The 19,418-nt window shown below is 39.2% G+C and overlaps 2 protein-coding genes across 2 annotated transcripts; both read left to right on the top strand.

The window, feature by feature from the left end:
- The first annotated feature begins 4,906 nt into the window (after nt 1-4,906).
- dhx33 (DEAH-box helicase 33) lies at nt 4,907-14,152 on the top strand. Its single transcript, XM_005800788.2, has 12 exons — nt 4,907-5,250; nt 5,441-5,601; nt 7,006-7,233; nt 7,316-7,486; nt 7,611-7,796; nt 7,878-7,989; nt 8,553-8,712; nt 8,823-8,911; nt 9,017-9,144; nt 9,866-10,069; nt 10,150-10,236; nt 12,642-14,152. Exons 1-12 carry the CDS (start codon nt 5,040-5,042, stop codon nt 12,948-12,950), a joined length of 2,046 nt encoding a protein of 681 aa, XP_005800845.1. The 5' UTR covers nt 4,907-5,039; the 3' UTR covers nt 12,951-14,152.
- Nucleotides 14,153-14,918: 766 nt separating this feature from the next.
- Nucleotides 14,919-18,231, top strand: c1qbp (complement C1q binding protein). Its single transcript, XM_005800787.2, has 6 exons — nt 14,919-15,316; nt 16,354-16,504; nt 16,825-16,918; nt 17,061-17,156; nt 17,391-17,516; nt 17,604-18,231. Exons 1-6 carry the CDS (start codon nt 15,064-15,066, stop codon nt 17,751-17,753), a joined length of 870 nt encoding a protein of 289 aa, XP_005800844.1. The 5' UTR covers nt 14,919-15,063; the 3' UTR covers nt 17,754-18,231.
- Nucleotides 18,232-19,418: the final 1,187 nt, after the last annotated feature.

Genomic DNA, 19,418 nt, shown 5'->3' with positions numbered 1-19,418 from the left:
CAACTGAATGAGTGAAAATAAGATGGGATATTAAGGGAAATATTTCCCACAATGATAGAGACGTATGGCTTGTCCACAGAGTTTTGACATTTGGGCTCAACAACCAGCTCCAAATCAGGGCAAAGCTGTTGATTTTTCTAAAACGGGACAAACGTGTTTTGAAATTTTCCCCCAAAAAGCATGTTTGGAAGGATTTGGCGGGACTGCAGCGAATTTACAAGGATTGCAAGAAGGGTTTAATGTCAGTCTAAACAATAATCCAAAATTAGTGGAGTATTTGGATTCCAAATGCTCTAATAAAAACAATATAATCTGTAGAATCTGGTGCAAAGGGCGGTTGTTTTAAAGGGATACGGGCCGATAAAGGACTCGCTCGGAGGGCCAAGGCTTTGTTTGGAATTTTTTCATATTAATCATGTAGTTCTCTGTGTTTACATGTCTGCCTTTATCTTTGCCTGTGTTGTTTAGTCTGTGTTTTCAGTACATATTATTATTTAAAGCATTAGTTTGGGAGCAGAACTTGGGGAATTGATATAAATCGAGCGAGAACAACAACAGGCAGTCAATGTGTGGTGAAATTTAAGCTGTTCTTACATCCACAGTCATAATGCTCAAGCAGAGCAACAAGAGCTACTACTGGTTCTGTTATGAAGGGAAAAGAAGATATGGCCGACAGGTGGTTTTTCTCAGTCGAGATTGTTTTGCAAAAACAGTCTAGTACTAAGGAGGAGTGGGCTGCAACTGTGCTGTCCTGCATCAAGTACTGCACAGACACTGTCAGCATAGAAAAATGCACAAGAGTGTATGCTAAGCAGAAGTCTTGGATTCCTCTGAGGAGCAGGAACGCCGCCTTCATGTCGTGGGGGACGTGGAGCTGTAAGGTGACCAAGAAAGACTTCAGAATGAGAAACAAGGATCATATCTGGAAGGAGATGTGGCAGAGTGTCCAGTCAGTTGCCAATTACAAACCCAGTGACAGAGCTGTGGATGATGTTACTTTGCTTACTACTTATTGTACTACTTACTACTGTGGCAACATGAAGTGAAACATGTTCTAATTCATGTTATCTCAATCTGCCTGACATCTTCAACTACTCATCCCAAGACCAAGAGTCCAAAGTGTTTGGTTTGTTTTTCACAGTATAGTGTGAAAGAGAACGGCATCAGCTGAAAATGGCACAAATGTTGCAACTTTGGTCCCCAAATCGGATTGAGTCTACCGGACTATCAGGCCTGATTGTTAACGTCCAATAGAAGTCGTCAGAGATTGGTCTTTGATTATACATTTTATCTTTTTCTTTTACAGCTCGTCTTCATCAGGATACCCACTGGTCTACAATCAGTAGCACTCATCATGAAGTATCACATCAGAAGTCACATGATCAGCTGAGAGGGCAAGCCATTGGTCCTTTAGCTTTATTCTGCAACAGGAAATACTCATGGTTGACAACCGTCTGATTTGTGGACTTAAACATCAGATTTCATTTTTCAATCCAATAGAGACTGTTTGCTTTTCCAGAGACTGTTTGCAGACCAAGGGGTTTGTCCAAATATGGGTAAAGACTGCTGTATTCTCCGGACTGTAAGCCGCACCACAGGACACATCAGTCAGAAAATGCAGCATGAAGATGAAAAACATAATGAGTAGCTCTGGACTACAAGTAGCAGGACCAGCCAAATTATGAAAAAACTGAAATTTATAGTCCAGAAAGTACAGTACTTAAAAAGTACTTTAAAAAACTCAGTATGTTAACATTGGAAACACTTTAAGAGATCATAGCCTGGTTACAATTATACTTTCATACACTGACATAACATGATAGCCACCAGCTAAACCGCTAAATATATCTTCATGGTGGCACCTGTTAGTTTGTTAGTGGGATATATCATATTGTTATGCTAAATAAATGACTGCGTTGTCAAAGTTGAATTGATGAAAACACTGAACCTGATGATGAATTTCTAGTTTATATTCGCAAGAGGCCACATCCTGCCAGCTTTTGGCTTCGAACCAAGAGGATTTCTGGATGAAACTGAAACACAAACATCAGGTAAACTTGGAGAATCACATACAAAGCTCAGAGGCGGTTAGATCATGTAATATAAACAGTGTGTGTGTGTATTGTTGACACAGTGAGACAGAGATTATCTTAATTCACTGCCAGGTCTAACCTTCTCTGCTTCTGTCTCCTAGGAGATTATTAACTAAACCTCAACAGGGAAGCATTTGCTTTTGTTCAGTAATGTGGAGAGAAAGAAATCGATTGCAGGTCAGCAGAATGAAGCACACTGACGTATCGGCAGACGCCGTGGAAGGAGAGAGAAAGGTATTTCTGCTTAAGCCAATTAAAAGGAATTTGTTACACAATTTCCTGGTTGCAAGCACCAATTTCTCTGGAATATCTAAGCATGTTGGTGCATGAACCATTTCATTTCCTCCAATTGTAATAGTCCAGTGAGTCTGACAAAAGAACGTCACACCATGACGGATGGCGGAGCGTGCTTCAACAGGAGCGCTGCTCTGAATGAAGGTTTGACAAATGAACTCTGGAATTTAAGGAATTTTTACACCTCATTTCTTAAGACAACTGATGACGGGTTTATCAGGCAAAGCAGAGAGTAACAACATGTGATGGAGGTTAAATAGAAAGTATAGTGTTAATTTATGTCCTTATTTTTTCCTACCTTTGCAAAATGTGGCAGAGGGAAATGTTTGATATGTTCAGATTTATTTTCTGCAATGGCCTGCTGACCTGCAGAACGTTTACCTCGCCTCTCATCTGACGACCTCTGGTGACCCTGTGAGGATAAGTGTGCTAGACAATGGATGGATGGTTTGTTCCTTGATTCATTTTCTCTACTTCGCTGTATTTCATATGATTTGTTTTGTTCATCTTAATAGTTATTCTGATACTATGAAATGCAAAGTGTTAGAATAAGAAACTTCGACAAAAAATAAATTAAAAAATGTAAACACAAAGTATATGGAAATATCAATTTATCACTATATTTCTTCTAATAAAGTAGGAAATCTCTACAGCCATAAAAACACCAATTAGGCTGACTTCAGGATTCAGAAACCAGTGGTCGTGACAATTAGATTAAAAAAAATAATAATAAGTGAAATGAATTTGTTATTAAATGCTTTTTCACATAAATCTTTAGAGAAACTCATTAAATCAACCATCAAAAAGAAGTAAAAAGAGCTGTGAACAAGTGAGAATAAGAAAAGTGTGGGGTCTCACAAAACAATCAGAGCATTTACTGAAGGGTTCATTACTGCCATCTTTTTTCTTGTGCTTTAGCTGACATCAGCAACTTATTGACTGAGAAAAGATGTGAGAAATCTTTAAACATTGTGAAAAATCAAAGCAGAAGCAGAGCTAGATGTTGCACTATGACAATGATCCACAAAATACCAGCAAATCCTCTAAAGACTGAATCAGGAAAACATTTTTTTGTTATCGTTTGTGTAATGGCAAAACAATATTGTTGTATAAGTGTAAGTAAATCGTGTTCCTTTCCATGGGTAAAAAAGATGACATCAAAATGTGAAAATGTTTTCATAAAGAACTCAATGTTTGGGATATAATTTTTTCCCACTTAATGCACATTATGTAGTAGACACATTCAATTGTAGGCTGAAATGTATCTTTTTAATAATTTCTTCATTCCAGTACAAGATGCTTGCAGCACAGAAGGTGACACAGAGAAGTGCCAGCATGGTGGCTCAGCTCAGCTGAGGATGCTTATAGGACACCCAGGCTGAAGGGGGACATCTTGGAGAAAGTTCAGTGATGAAGTAGAGAATAGGAAACAATTCTGTATTTTATCACTGAATGCTATTATGAAATGGCAGGAATATTGACAAGGGAGTATGTGTTGAGTATGTTTGTACATTTCCAAAGTCAAAGGTGGTGCAAAATGGCAGGGCCAACATCCTGTGGGAGCTCCAGGCCCACAAACCCGGCCCTGACAAACGCATTATGGAATGCTGAGGTCATGGAGATGCTCAGAGAGGTTCGTTTTCTTTATTGTAATAAAAATACACAACAATATGTAGCAAATATCACTCCAGCTCCACAAATAAAAAGAGATTACTATGGGATATTACTGAGTGTAGAGGGGAGATGACAGCAGATTCAAACAAGTAATCCAGAAAGGAAACTATGATAACTGTTTTGACTAAAACTGAAAAATAATGCACTCTGTGTTTAAATGATTTGTGAAGCATTGTAAAATTCACAAAATGCTGTAAATGACAGCTGTTTTATACAAGTATGAACAAAAGACATTTCAAATATAGTAAGGGTATTTAGGAAGAAGCAGGAAAGAGCGGAAAATGTGAGCCTGACCCATTCATACACATCATGTTAAAAGGCTGTAGTGCAGGAAAAGTGGGGGGAAAAAAGAGATGATTTAAAGTCTCTGTGTCCGTATACAGTGTTGACACGTTTGACAGAAAACAGTAAATACTGATTAAATCCGTTATATCTGTCAATGGTTTATGTCGCCCTCTGCTGGACAACTTTAAGAGGCGCTCATGTTTAAATTATTACTGGTTAACGTTACAGGAAACGTTGTGATACTATTATGCATGTGATGAACGTTTATTTAGAGTACCATGAAAACGCCGATGTTTATCTGGTCAATAAAGGTTAATATTATATATATGTATATATATAAATATAAATTTTAATATGTAGTTAGGGCTTGGTGAATGTGGTCCTAATTATTTCCCCTCTTCATTTTTATTATTATGTGTGTGTATTTAGTAGAACTGCATTTAAATAAACGACTTTTAAAAGGACATCGATAATAAAAAAGATTTTAAAAAAAACAAAAAAAAAAACGAGCCGGTGACGTCAAACGTGTGCGCTTGAATTCGACCACGTGGTGACGTTTTTGCAGATGTAGCAAAACATCCGCATTGACGCTCGCGCGTCCAGTCAGCGAGCACGAGGAAACTTTTCGACGTATCTGCTCACCAAAACAAGAAGCCGCCGAGGTTCTCCTATCCCGGTTATTTCCTCCAGACCATGCCCCATGACCCCGACCTTCCTCCGGCTAAAAAATTCAAGCCGGGGTCCGTGTTTTTCCGCCTGGAGAAGAATAAACCTGGAATGCTGCTGCCCAGAAAGGGAAATGTGACCACACCGATTGACGTCCAGAGGAAACAGCTTCCAATCTACCAGGCGAGAACTCGGCTAGTGAACGAGCTGAGACAGCTTCATAATGCTATTGTTATAGGTAAAACACAGCCAGAGCCGCTGCTGGCTTTTATACTACGCTCACCGAACGAGTAAAACTCTAAATGCTAATTTGTTTTCAACTTTTTGGAGTTTTGGGGAAATATTCCTGCCCTCGTCGCATGTCTCGCGCAGATAATGTAGTTCCTGTGTGTTTGTCATTTTAAACATGACCCATTCCATTGTTTCAGGTGAGACTGGCTCAGGGAAAACCACTCAGATCCCCCAGTACCTGTTTGAAACCGGCATCGGCAGGCAGGGCTTGATCGCCATCACCCAGCCACGTCGGGTCGCTGCTATCTCACTGGCAGCCAGGGTGTCCGAGGAGAAGAGGACTCAGATTGGGAAGCTGGTATTGCATTTTATTTTATTTTATTTTTTTTTTACAATATAACCAGAGTGACAAATCAACACAAAGTAGTGCTTCAAGATTTACAGTGTTAAATATTCACTCCTCTATACACTGATACCCCTAAATAAAATTTAGTGTTAGTTGCTGTCATATCGCGTATTTTGGCCTACTTTAAGCAGTCCCTCCACGATGTTGTGACGATTTTTTTTGTAATTGTTGTCGCCAAAAATGACTGATTTTACGCCACCTTTCTCATAAAGTTGCAGTTCTGTTAAACTTTATTTTTACCATCTTTTAAAAAAAACCTTTAAATTGCTGCACACAAAACAAGACAGTATTTTAACATAGTAACAGTTAAAGTGCAAAAAATACTTTAAAGTACGTTTTTGCAATGGTAACCCTAATACAAATGAAATCTTGTCCTGAGAAGTTGTCAAAGTGCAAAAGAAGAATTCAGCATTGGTCATTCTAGTTAACATCAACTGCTTATACAGTATAGGCAAATCGCAGTCGGGAGGCTAAAAAGTTTGGTCAAAATTCAGCTGAGTTGCAGTGACTTGTCAGAAAATGTTAAGATGATTGGTCATATATATATATATATAAAAGTTTACCGGTGAAACTTACAGGAAAAAAATTATTTTGTCAATGTTTTCTTGAGAGGAGTAGGTTGGATACCAAGTGAATTTCTATTAATAGTTGCAACCACAACTCTCTGGATGTGCTGTTAAGCGGCAGAAAACTGACGCTGCACATTTCCCTGAACACACCATCACCAATGTTTAGCATAGTGGCGGCAGAATTATGCTGTGGGACAGTGGTCCAAGGTTTCCCCCAGAAAACTTGTTAAGCCTGGTGGTTGTGCGCTCAGCAGTCGTTCATCCACCGCTGTGTTTTTGAGTTAAAAAATGTTTGAAGTTAACAGGAAATTTGAAAATATCACTCAATAATTATGTGTTGTTGAAAGATTGGAAAATTAATACATGAACACCAACTAGAAAGTCTTAAAAAATGCAAACATTTAAAAAAAACTTGAATAAATAAGAAATGCTTTAGCCTTGTGGGGGCACAAGTAAAGCCTGGTGACCCGCCAGGCTTATAATACACTGGGGGAAACCCTGGTGTCAAACTCATTTTCATTTTGGGTGTATCAAAATCACGAATGTTCTCTCAAAGGTCTGGTTGTGCCTGAATGTATTGATAAAACCCATCAACAAACTGCTAAAATCTCTATAACTATCCATCCCTGCACTCGATAAGTACTTTTTAAAATGAAATAATATTGAACATCTATTCATAACGATGCAATTTGGCAGTTTACAGATAAAAACAGATTTGATTTTTAATATTTAAGCACACTGCTGTTTTCTTGAAGTCTCACTGTTACATGTGTACTACTTCTTTAAGGTTGGCTACACGGTGCGTTTCGAGGATGTCACCTCGCCCGAGACGAAGCTGAAGTTCATGACGGACGGGATGCTCCTGCGCGAGGCCATCGGAGACCCCATGCTGCTGCGCTACACCGTGGTGGTCCTGGACGAAGCCCACGAGCGCACCGTGCACACCGATGTGCTGTTCGGCGTGGTGAAGAGCGCTCAGCGCAGACGCAGGGAGCTGAACAAGATTCCCCTGAAGGTGAGATGCCCGCTGTCATTTATTTATTTATTTTTTGTACCTTTTAGTCAAAAAGCATCTGAAAAGCAGCTCCTTTCTGCAGGTCATCGTCATGTCTGCCACGATGGACGTGGATTTGTTCTCGGAGTACTTCAACAAGTCGCCTGTGCTGTACCTGGAGGGGAGGCAGCATCCCATTCAGATCTACTACACCAAGCAGCCCCAGTCGGACTACCTGCAGGCTGCACTCGTTTCTGTCTTCCAGATCCATCAGGTTGTCCTTCACACTCCGGTCAAAAATGATAAATCAGGACTTGTTGGCAGGAAAAAATAAATCAACCCAGTTGGTTTGTTAGATGATTCATTTTGACAAGCTTTTCCATGCTGCTTATTCGCAGGAAGCACCGCAGTCCCACGATATCTTAGTGTTCATGACAGGCCAGGAGGAGATCGAGGCTCTGGCCAGGACGTGCAGAGACATCGCAAAGCATCTTCCTGATAGCTGCGGCCCCATGGTGGTCATCCCTCTGTACGCATCGCTGCCGCCAGCACAGCAGCTCAGGGTCTTCCAGCCAGCGCCCAAGGTAAAGCAGACGGCAAACGCGCAGGTAGCTGGCTGTGACGTCTGAAGCACTCAACGGTTCCTGCTTTTTGTTGTTGTGCAGGGCTGCAGGAAGGTTATCCTCGCCACCAATATCGCAGAAACGTCAGTCACAATCTCTGGGATCAAATTTGTCATCGACACGGGGATGGTGAAGGCCAAACGGTTCAATCCAGGTGAGAGGCTTCAGTCTGATGCATGTTTTCATACATAACCTCTTTAACTTCCCCATATTTTATCACCTTACAACTAGAAATGTCATTGCATTTTTTTAAAGATTATATTTTTTTTCTTAAACAAGTGCATATATATTCAAACCCCTGAATTGGGTCCATCACTTTTGAACGTCTAGAGAAGGGACCTCCAAATCCAGGCTTTGTGGGCCAGAGTCCTGTAACTTTTTAGATGTATCCCTGGGTCAGCACACCTCAGTCTCAGCTGAATCACCTCCTCGGTTCAGTCAAATTCAGCACATCTAAAACCTCCAGCACTTAAAATAGACTTTTTAATCATGTAAAAACATGCTTGTCAAACAGGGTGATGGCCCGGACATCAAAAACAATGGAAACATTGGTGGGAAGAAAAAATCCAGATTTTTCTAAAGTTAAATCTTTAAAAACAATTCAAAAACTAGATCAAATTGATTTATTGCCCAACACTAATTTGTATATTTTTACAGTATTTAGAATACACATGATGTCACATAACCTCCTTGCTTCCGATGTGTTTTGCCTGTCAGACAGCGGTCTGGAGGTGCTAGCAGTCCAGCGAGTTTCCAAGGCTCAAGCATGGCAGCGAGCCGGCCGGGCTGGCAGGGAGGACGCCGGCTTCTGCTACCGGCTTTACACCGAACAGGAATTCGACAACTTCACCCCCATGACTGTGCCTGAGATCCAGAGGTAGGACGCAGAGCCTCCTCTGCTGGAATTTCTGAATTATTCAGGTCAGACTGATGGAAGAGGCTTTTCTACTGCAGCTTTTCTCTCCTGTGTGTGTTTATGTCCTCCAGGTGCAATTTAGCTGGTGTGATGCTGCAGCTTATGGCGCTGGGCATTCCTGATGTGATGAACTTTGATTTTATGTCCAAACCTTCTCCAGGTAAGAAGCAGTTGCTTAGTTATTCCTGTTCAGAGATTTGCGTTTTTGTTGTTGTTTTTTTATGCGGTGGATCTGTTAGTATCGCTGTGTCCCTGTTTCACCCAGAGGCCGTCCGCTCTGCTGTGGACCATCTGGAGCTGCTGGGAGCTGTGGAGAGGAAGGACGGGCAGGTTCTCCTCACTGCTCTGGGCAAAAGGATGGCCAGCTTCCCTCTGGAACCCAGATATGCCAAGGTGCAATGTGCTTTTTTTGTAGTGCTGCGATGAACGATTATTTTTAACTAATCGAATTATTTTGATGATCAATCGATTAATTGAATTTAAAAAAAAATTGGTACATTCTGCAGATTTTTCATTTAACCTTTTTAAGCCTTTTTTATGCAATATTTGAAATACGTACATTAAAAGATGCAAATAAATAATTCAATTCCTTTTTAATTAAGGAAATAAACATTTTGTTGCTTAAAATGCAGTAATGTGTCATTCCTTTAGTTCACACTTTTTATCCAATTAATAATCGGATAGCAAAAGGTGCTCAATTGGAGGTTGTTGTTTTTTTCACAGAATTTGAACCAGATGAAGCTAAAACTCCTACTTTGGAGTTTTTGTTAGAACATATTTATAGTCAAAGAAGGCTTTTTTTTATCTTAAATGCAAAAAATATTTATAATTTGTACAGTTTTGGCTTAATTATTGCTCTGAGCATGTTGTTTCAGCAGACACATGTTTTTTGAGTTTATACACTCCCGTTAACGATTAATCATTTTCAAAATTAGTTGACAATTAGTTCTATATTCGGTTAATCACCTTTTATCTGAATTATCATTTCAGCCCTACTTTTATTGTAGACTTAAAGCAAACATGAGGGAACATTTGGAACCAGCGGCATCACATGAACAAAATTCAAAGCAAATATATCTCACCGCTTCCTCATGCGGGTTCCTCTCTGCCGCAGACCATCCTGCTGTCCCCGGACTTCTCCTGTTCCGAGGAGATCCTGAGCATCGTGTCTCTGCTGTCGGTGGACACCGTCCTGTACAACCCTCCAGCCCGGCGGGACGAGGTGCTCGCAGCACGCAAGAAGTTTACTTCTAGCGAGGGAGATCACATGACTCTGCTCAACGTCTACAGAGCTTTCAAGAAAGTCGGCGGTAACAAGGTGGGCGTGACGAGGAGAAATTCTCCCAAAAATGTCCAGAAAGACCACCTCTAACCCGTTTGAATTGTGTTGTGTTGTAGGAGTGGTGTCGGGAAAACTTTGTCAACAGCAGGAATATGGGCCTGGTGAAAGACGTCCAGGCTCAGCTCAGAGAAATCTGTCTGAAGGTACAAGTCTGCTTATCAGAATCACATCTAAGAATTACATTTCAGTAGTTTATTTTATTATTTCTATGTGGACTGTGCAGTTCCTGTTTTGTTGTTAAAATAAGATTCCATGTTCAGATTGGGCTTCTAAAATTTCTGTACTTGTGAAATTCAGGAGAAGTGAGGAGTAGGATAGATACCAAACAGACCGGCACCCACCCTGGGGATTAAACCGTAATCATGATTAACCACTTGCAACAACTCACCAGTTGAAAAATTTCGACCATCATTGTCACTTTGTCATGACACACGTGCCTATAAATGTTACCTTTCTACTATGTCACCAGAATACCTTAAATTATGTAAGACATGGTATTAGTAGTGAGTGAAAACAGTTGAAAGTCTCACTTTTTTACTGATAATGTTGGTCATGTTTTTTCTTGTCATTAGTTTTAGCTGCACCTCAGTATGTTATCCATCAAAAGGTTTTACTAATGACACAAAAGTGAAACTCTATTCCAACTGTCAACAGCCCTAAAAAGTCACTTTAAGCTGCCGCTACATGTATGGTGTATGTAGGCCTGTCACGATATCAAATTTTGCTGAACGATTAATTGTCTCAAAAAACTATTGCGATAGACGATAGTATTGTCTGAAGACCTTTTTACACTGATTTAATGGAAATGACGAAATAATGCATGCGATTTCTTGCCAAAGATGTATATCCTTTATTTTCAAAAGAACACTCAACACTGGAACTGGGACATACCTGGTCTCTAAACATTTAGAGTGCAGGGTCCAGTCAGCAGCTATATAGTGAATGGTCAAGCTCATATATGGAGTCATATTTGAACTTGACCACATATCCGACGTAGCAGAGTAAAATGAAATGTCTTTTATCTCCTTCAGTATGTCCTCTTTAATACTGCTGTAAAGTTGTGGAATTGCCGTTTGTGATATGTATGTTTTTCCGGGGATTTCGTACCGTCTATCAAAAGTTTGCAACATTTTTCGAAATGCCGGCTTTTCAACAATATTAAATGGGAGCATCTCTTTAGCAATTAAGCGAACTACGCTGTCTGTGAGCGCGCACCACTTTGCGCCGTCCTTTTTGTATGCTTCCTGTCGATGAAATGTTTCAATGACGGTGGACTGTCGCGAACTTGAAGACGAAGACGGGCCACCGGTTGTACTTTTCCTCCTCAGCTGGAAAAACTTTACTGGATGGTTGTGCTTTAGGTGCACGTACAAGTTGGTTGTATTGCTACCCTTAGTTGCTACTATTTTATGACAAATGCGACATACCGGCTCGCAAAGGTTCAGCGGTTCACCTCGGTCATTTGGTTTGAATCCAAAATACTCCCACACTGCGGCAGTTGCGTTCGGCTTTGAAACGAGTTCCATTTCGAGTCCCTCCTCCCCCAATATGAGATAGTGTTTCTTTACCTTGCTAACTCCTCACGGGGCTCTAAAGCTGCAGCAGTACAAAATGATGTGCGCGCTGACTACCTGACGTAATAGTCCCCTCCTCCTCCCTTCTCATTTTTCCCTTCCTAAAAAATGAGGAAGGGAGGGGTCAGTGGATAGCGCCGGAGTTGAGCCTACACATCCAGCGTCATCAATAGAAAGAGAAAAATACAAGCAGAGACGATATGGACGATAAATTAAATGACGTCGATAGGTTTTTTTTATCGTACGATTAATCGATTTACGGTTTATCGCGACAGGCCTAGGTGTATGGGAGTGAAGTCAAAGTACACTGACAAAAAAAGGTTCTCTTCTACTAGTAGCCTCTGTGGGTAACAGAAGAGAGCGGTTAAGGATTTTATGGAGTTGATTGTATTAATGGAGGACACACAGACAATGTACAATGGTAAAACAACACATTTTCTTACCTCAGAACCTTTATGCTTGCAAACAATACTTGTGGTTACATGACAGTCTGGATGCTGACTCCTCTTGCCCGGTTATCCACAATTTGTGAACCGCATTTTAATGTTGCCAATTAGTGGTCTCACATCTACTGAAGAGGATTCGGGGAACTGAACAAAAAGAAGAATTCAGACTTTTTCATAAAATGTCAAAATATTGAGATTGATTACTTTTTTCTGGGGAGAGTAATTGTTTTAATAAACATTCATAAGCAAGGCATTTTTGAGAAGAAAACAGCAACTGTTTTTACATACACTGTCATTACTATGTTATTATTACTATAGTAATGGTGATTCCTTTTTGAGAAACCATGACTAAAAGACTTTGTGTGTCAGAAAAGTATGTTTTAACGGGATGCATTGTGATTTTCTTTTTCTCTTTCTTTGACGACAAGTCAGGTTTTCCTAGACTAAAATGCGATGAAATTTGTGATTTGTTTTTCATTTTGCTTGTTACTTGACCTTTTGACTTAACAAAGCACTTGTCTTTCCCAGCTCAACCTGAAGCTCGAGTCTTGCGGGGCCGACACCGGGAACGTCCGCCGCTGCCTCGCCCACGGGATGTTCATCAACGCCGCCGAGCTGCAGCCCGACGGAAGCTACCTGGCTCTGGACACCCATCAGGCCGTCGCCATCCACCCGTCCTCCGTCCTGTTCCAGGCCAAGCCGGCGTACGTGGTCTTCAACGAGCTGCTGTACACGTCCCGCTGCTACATGAGAGACCTGTGTTTGGTCGACGCAGACTGGCTGCTGGATGCAGCGCCGGAGTACTTTGGCCGCAAGCTGCACCTCAGCAGGAGCTAACAGGACTGCACTCTTGAATAAATGAGGGACTTGTAAACCTTTTGGGGCCCACTACCCCCTAGCTGACATTGGATAAGAATGTTTTACTGCAGCTGTACAAATCAACATCTGTTGACTTCCTGCAGGCTCTGGCACCACGTGATGACGTTTGTTCTGGGGGTTTTTTAAAATGACATCTACTTCAGCTCTTTCAGGATCTGCATGCAATTCAGGGACACAGATAACTTCACTGGAGCACAGTTGGCAGGAATCAGAAGAGCCAAACTTCTGGACGTCGGCTGCACGTTTCAGTGCAACTGGATTATAGCAATGACTGCTATAATCATTGCTATATTATAGCAATCATATATATATATCATATATATATCAAAACGTTAGCTTGAAGATCAGTGATGTCCTCAACTTTCTCAGCAGGTAGTTTTAGGTTTATAAGGATAGTCTTTGAGAATTTTCTGCAAAGACAGTAAAATGTGTCATAATCTGTTCGACAGAACAAAAATTCACATTTGAATTAAATGAAAATATTTCCATATGCTGATGGCATTGCTACATTGGCTCGTGCATGTTAAACGTGTGACATTGCATGTGAGAGGACGTGGCATGCCTTCTCTCTTCATGCTTTACTCCTCGGTGTGTATTGGGACAGATTGTTACCTAGCCAACACACAGATACTGGGTTATTGTAGCTGCTAGACATCTAATGTATGCAGTGCATGGACATAGTGGTAAAAAAGAAAAAAAAATCTAAACTATAGGTTTTGTTGAAAAATATCAATTTTATTTTTTACTGTGGACTCAGGTTTGTACAATATATACATTTATATATATGTATACAAAACCTGAAAAAATGCATCAAATTCCAACTGCTGTAGTTAATGTATTTTGAGGTTCCTGCAGAAATTTTTTTATTTTGACTGAATTTCTAAGGAATCACTCTTACTGTGATGTCTGTAACTAGAGGTGAAGCTTTTGAGGTCAGCAAATACTTCATGTGCATGCATGCAGTTTGTAAGAACAAGTGCAAGTATTGAATGAATTCATAAATTTGTCTATTGTATATGATAAGAATTTGTTATAGTCTTGCATAACCAAAGTTGTTTCTAATAAAAAAGAAGTTTTCAATTGTTCAAAACACAAGTTTATTATGTGAAAGTATTGAATTATGTCCTCAAAGCAAAATTTATTGAGATACTATTAATTTAGTTATATTTAAGAGATACTAGAGCTCTGTGAAAAAATAAACCCCCTGTACATATTGACATACATTTTCCAAGCAGTTTCTTACCTTATTTTAGCTATTGTCATAAGACAGTATATCATAATTTTTATAAAGATATTACATATTTTTAATGTGTCTCTCTCATATTTATGAGAAAATGTCTCATTTTTTTCACTGTCATCATTAGAAAACACTTTTTTGACTTGGGTATCTCAGTTATGGAATAATGTCTCACAATTCTGAGACAGATTAGTTATTTTAGATCTAGTCAAAAAATATGATTTATATTAAAATTCAATAACTGGTCACTCTTGTTGGCAATCATAAGTACAAAAGTTACATAATATAAAACATGAACAAGGATTGCATCATGCATCTTGTAAGAAGTGATGGTACTGTTTCATGATCAGACACATGACCAAGTTGGAAACATATCAGTTTTAATGCGAGCAGACATTCTAGATTTGATTTGTTATTGGATATTTTAAGTCACTGATTGAAGGAGAGAATGGTCGAAAATTATAAAACCATCCTGGCGGAGCAGAAGCACTGCTTAATGTAGTATCTATTGTAGCCACAGGGGGCGCTGATCAAATGATTATTCTTTTTGAATAAAGTTTTTTTTTATTTTGTTTTTTCTTCCTTATTGATAAGTTGAAAATTGCTGATATGTTCAGATTAATTTTGGATAAACTGAATGTTTTTTAAATCTCTCTTTTATCGTCAAAGTATTACTTCCGGTGCAAACGTCAAAGTTAAGCTAGGTCAATGTGTCCTTCCACACGTGTTGCGTGTTTCTTGTAGCGGCAGCAGGAGTCGTGAGGCTCACAGAGGTCTCTTTGGTCTTAAGCGTAATTATCCTGTTTCTGAAAAGCTTCTTATATCCACACAGCCATGCTGAAATCGGTTGTCCGTGCGGTGGGAGCGGCTGTTCGCCTTTCTTCAGCCGCTCCGTCAGCGGCGCGAGCCCTGCCTCTTAGCTACCCGGCGTTGCGCTCTCCAGGCTCGGCTACGACTCGGCCGTTCACCCGCTCACTATGGATGTTGAATAACAACGAAGCTTCGTCGGGATACAGGCCCAAGCTGTTGAGCTCTAAAGTTTTAAATCCGTCAGTATCGTGTGGATGTGGAGGACTACACACGGAAGGTAACGTTAATGCATTTTACCAATTTAGTTGAGTTAGCCAACCAATTGGCTATTTAGTTCTGTGGTAAAGACTTAAAATAATGGAGCCTAATTAAATGCCATCTGTGGGGCTCCTAAAAAACGTAACCTGTGCAGTGTTCTTGTCTCATGTAAAGTCTAATAGCACCCTTATGCTAATTAATTGTCGTTTACCTTGATGTTAAAATTTGTTGTTTTTAGCTAGAACTGTAAACGCTTAAAAATGAAAAGTACAGCACTAAGTTTATATGGTTTATTATGTACCAACAGTAAAGAGCTTGGTGATGCTAAATGTCACTACAAGGACGTCATTGAAAGTGATGTAAGGCATCTGTGGCATCCTGGATAGACGCATTGATCAGACTTGTTCTGGTTTATTTTCTAAGGGCACATTAGTATGAATACAATCATATTTTGATCATTGTAGTAATTTTAAGAAAATGCAGGAATCACAAGGCAATTGGCGTTAATCGTTCAGTGTTTTTTGTCAACTCAAAATAGAGTATGATGGGTATAGGTAGCAGGTTGATGGACGCATTTACTGGCTGAAAATTAGTTCTGGTTCACCTAATATATCTAAATAAAAATATATAAAATTAGAAAAGTTAGAGTATTTGAGCATCTGATCAAGAAAAATTAGGTTGACTTAATTCCCTAGCCTGATGAGTGTAGGCTTATAATAATGTACACTATTTTTTCCCTGAATTGAGTCAGTCACAGGTAGATATGGGCTAGTAAGAGATTATCATAACATTTATGACCTTGTTGTTCTATTTAAAAATGGAATAGAACAACAAGGTCCTTCCACTCTTCCTAAATTAACAGATATTTACAGCTATAATGTAATGTCATTGATATTTATGTCATATTTCAATTTTAATACATAGAATTACACAAAAAATATAGAATGAAAACAATTTTGCTGTTCTGTTTTCAAATACTAAGGCTGGGAGTACAACAGTCTGATAGTAGCGAGTCAGTCTGACTATCTTAATTTATCTGTTACATATTTAAAACAGGTGACAAAGCGTTTGGTGAGTTCCTGTCGGATGAAATCAAGGAAGAGAAGAAGATCCAGAAGAACAAATCTCTCCCTAAGATGTCAGGAGGCTGGGAGCTGGAGATGAACGGCACAGAGGCTAAACTCACGAAACAACTTTCTGGAGAAAAGTAAGGAAGCCAATATTTCTATTAAATGTCTTTCCTCTAAACCAGCTTCATGATTGAACCAGTTTTATCGCTGTTACAGCAATGTACATTTTTTGTTGTTGTTGGTTTTTTTCCGTCTGCCTCCACTTTCTGATGAAAGTAGTTCTTTCCTCTGACTCGGTTCAATTGGTGCTGTTGGTGGTCCACTGGAACCAGTGCTTTCAAACAGAAAGAACTGCAAGCATTAGCTGCAGTTTAAAGGGAAAAAAAAAGTAGGTTTGGGAAAAGTCATTCTTTTAATGTTAATCACGTGCCTTATTTTTTTTCCACCCCTACTATAGAATCACTGTTACATTCAACGTCAACAACAGTATTCCTCCCAACTTTGAGGAGGAGGTGGAGCAGGGACAGCAGCAGAAATCTCCTGAGGATGAGGTGAACCAAATCATTTTTTGTCTTCCTGATGTAGTAATTGCTGGCTGTTTTTAGATTTCCTTATTCACCTGAGATGTAGAATCCTATAGTTATCTGTGAATATGAACGTTTACCTCATGACAACTCTGTTTTCATTTTACAGCCAGAAATTGTGTCAACACCCAACTTTGTCATTGAAGTTACAAAACAGGGGGCCAAACACTCCCTTGTGTTTGACTGCCATTTTCCTGAAGATGAGGTAAAAAATTTAAAATATTAAAATAAGACAGTATTTTTAAAAAGTTGTATTTAACTTAAAAGTTATTTTTAATTTAACTTGGGTATTCTTCACAAGTCATGGAAGTTTTAAACTTGCATCACAATTGTGTGAAAAGTCTTGCATTTAACCCTCTAAATCTACCAGAAGCCATTGTATTGGGTATTAGTTTTTATTTAAAACTTCTGATTTTTTGTGTGTGTGGGCGCGCTGTAGATGAGCCATGGTGAGGGTGAGGAGGAGAGCGATATCTTTGCCATCCGGGAGGTCAGCTTCCAGCCAGAGGGAGATTCAGACTGGAAGGAGACCAGTTACACACTCAACACAGACTCTCTGGACTGGGTATGAGCAGAAACAGTGAACTCATACCTACTCTGCTGCATAGTATGTTGAAAAACATTCATTTCAAGCTGATACGTCTGTTTTCAGGCTCTGTATGACCACATGATGGACTTCTTGGCTGACCGCGGGGTCGACAACACCTTTGCTGATGAGCTCACGGAGCTGAGCACAGCCATCGAGCATAAGGAGTACATTAAGTTCCTAGAAGATCTGCAAAGCTTTGTTAATTGCAAGTAGTGTCGAACGAGATTGCCATAGTTCTTAGTGTGCAATCTGACAAGGACGGTGGTATGAAGCAGTGAAGCACTCGGTGATAGATGGATCTAAAACCACAAAGAGACTGAGTTGGTGTGTGGTAATGTTGCCAGCAGCCGCTATGTTGCGGTTGCTTTGTTATTATGGCTTAGTATAAACCAGATAATTCAAATTTGTCTGGACATCATCATGACAGTTGTCGGAAACCATCATTGCTCTCGATTTTGCAGAACTTGACTCGGCTGTGTACGTTTAATGTGACCTGATCAGAGTTTTCCTTTAATAGCTTTTTTTGTGTTCCGGTTTCCAATCATCATGTCTTCATGTCTTCCCCCCTCGCTGGCCAGGGAACAGAGTTCTTGCTGAGTGGTTGTGGTTTGTCAGATTCAGAAGGTCTGGTAATGGATGTTCTGTAGTGTGAAGCTGGAAATACTGTTCAATAAACAATTTGATACCCAAATGTAAATTAAATTTTCTCTTTCTATGGACATTTTACATATAAAGATATTGGAGGTTGTTCCTCCCACTTGTTTGCCTCGTTGGTATGTCAGAATAGATCTAGTGATAAATGTTTAACAAGATGAGTAATATATTTGGATTTTAATTGGAGTTCTTGCCTGTAGATGTCACTATATCCCACATAAGAAACACAAAAAAAAAGTTAAGGGTAAAAAATTGTTCTGATAAATAGTTTGTCCCTTTTGCCTTTAATCTGTTGCAAGATAACAAAAGGCTAATATAAATTTAAGTGGTGAACATGCTAAAAGAGATTTAGATTAGTTCTACATCAACTTTATTTTGTAGCATTTACTGTTTTCCCTTCCTACATAGAGTTCCTAATATTTATATGAGACTATAACTTCTCTTTTCAGCCGTAGCTCATAATTCATTTATATGTTGAGAATCAGAAAATTTGTGGAAAAACAAATTCAAAACAAAAAAAAAGCAGGTGAAAGTTTAACAGTTCTGTTAAATTTGGAGCACGGAACTAAAGAACCAGTGCATCACACATTGCATGTTTTTTTTATGTTGGATTTATTTATTGACGTATAACTATTTGAAAATTATCTTTTTGGAATCACCATATAGACTTCCATCAATTTGTACTTGCAAATGTGTATGCTTACCTACTAATGTTCTGTAATTTGCCTGAATATTTATTTTTTCTAGCTAAACTGAACTGAATTTTATTTTTACTATTTTCTTCACTGTTTGGTCCAAAAGAGCATCAGTAAATTTGAAAATCTGATTAAATCCAGGTAATTTTTGCAGTTCGGTATTATAAATCATACTTATTTAAGAAAGTGACATCCTGAAGAAGCCGATTTCAAATGGCAACATTTTTCAAGAGCAATATTTGTGTTTAAAGTGCCATGCATTTACAGCCATACAAGTATCTAAAAATGAGTAATAGTTTATTTTACCTTTATCAAAATATCACAAAATATCGTGATTAAATTCTAAGTCCATATCGCCCATTCCTATCGAAATTTCTTCCGGTAAGTCAGAATATGTTCTATGTACTACTGGACGATTTAATTATCGTCAAATACTGCGATAGTTCTATAGACGATTAGATTTTTTTTTTCCAGTTCTGCCAAAAATAGACTGCATAGCACTGTCCGAATTTGAGACACTGTTTTGAAA

Source organism: Xiphophorus maculatus, chromosome 11, assembly GCF_002775205.1.
Source record: "Xiphophorus maculatus strain JP 163 A chromosome 11, X_maculatus-5.0-male, whole genome shotgun sequence".
NCBI lineage: Eukaryota > Metazoa > Chordata > Actinopteri > Cyprinodontiformes > Poeciliidae > Xiphophorus > Xiphophorus maculatus.
Note: the sequence above shows the minus strand (reverse complement) of the source record. Positions and strands in the feature narration are given on the sequence as shown.

Excerpts from the sequence above, each read along its gene's own strand:
- c1qbp (XM_005800787.2), top strand. The coding sequence starts at position 15,064 with ATGCTGAAATCGGTTGTCCGTGCGGTGGGAGCGGCTGTTCGCCTTTCT. Across the intron at positions 15,317-16,353 it reads TGGAGGACTACACACGGAAG|GTGACAAAGCGTTTGGTGAG; the intron begins GTAACGTTAATG and ends TATTTAAAACAG. Across the intron at positions 17,517-17,603 it reads ACACAGACTCTCTGGACTGG|GCTCTGTATGACCACATGAT; the intron begins GTATGAGCAGAA and ends GTCTGTTTTCAG.
- dhx33 (XM_005800788.2), top strand. The coding sequence starts at position 5,040 with ATGCCCCATGACCCCGACCTTCCTCCGGCTAAAAAATTCAAGCCGGGG. Across the intron at positions 7,990-8,552 it reads GGCCAAACGGTTCAATCCAG|ACAGCGGTCTGGAGGTGCTA; the intron begins GTGAGAGGCTTC and ends TTTGCCTGTCAG. Across the intron at positions 10,070-10,149 it reads AGAAAGTCGGCGGTAACAAG|GAGTGGTGTCGGGAAAACTT; the intron begins GTGGGCGTGACG and ends GTTGTGTTGTAG.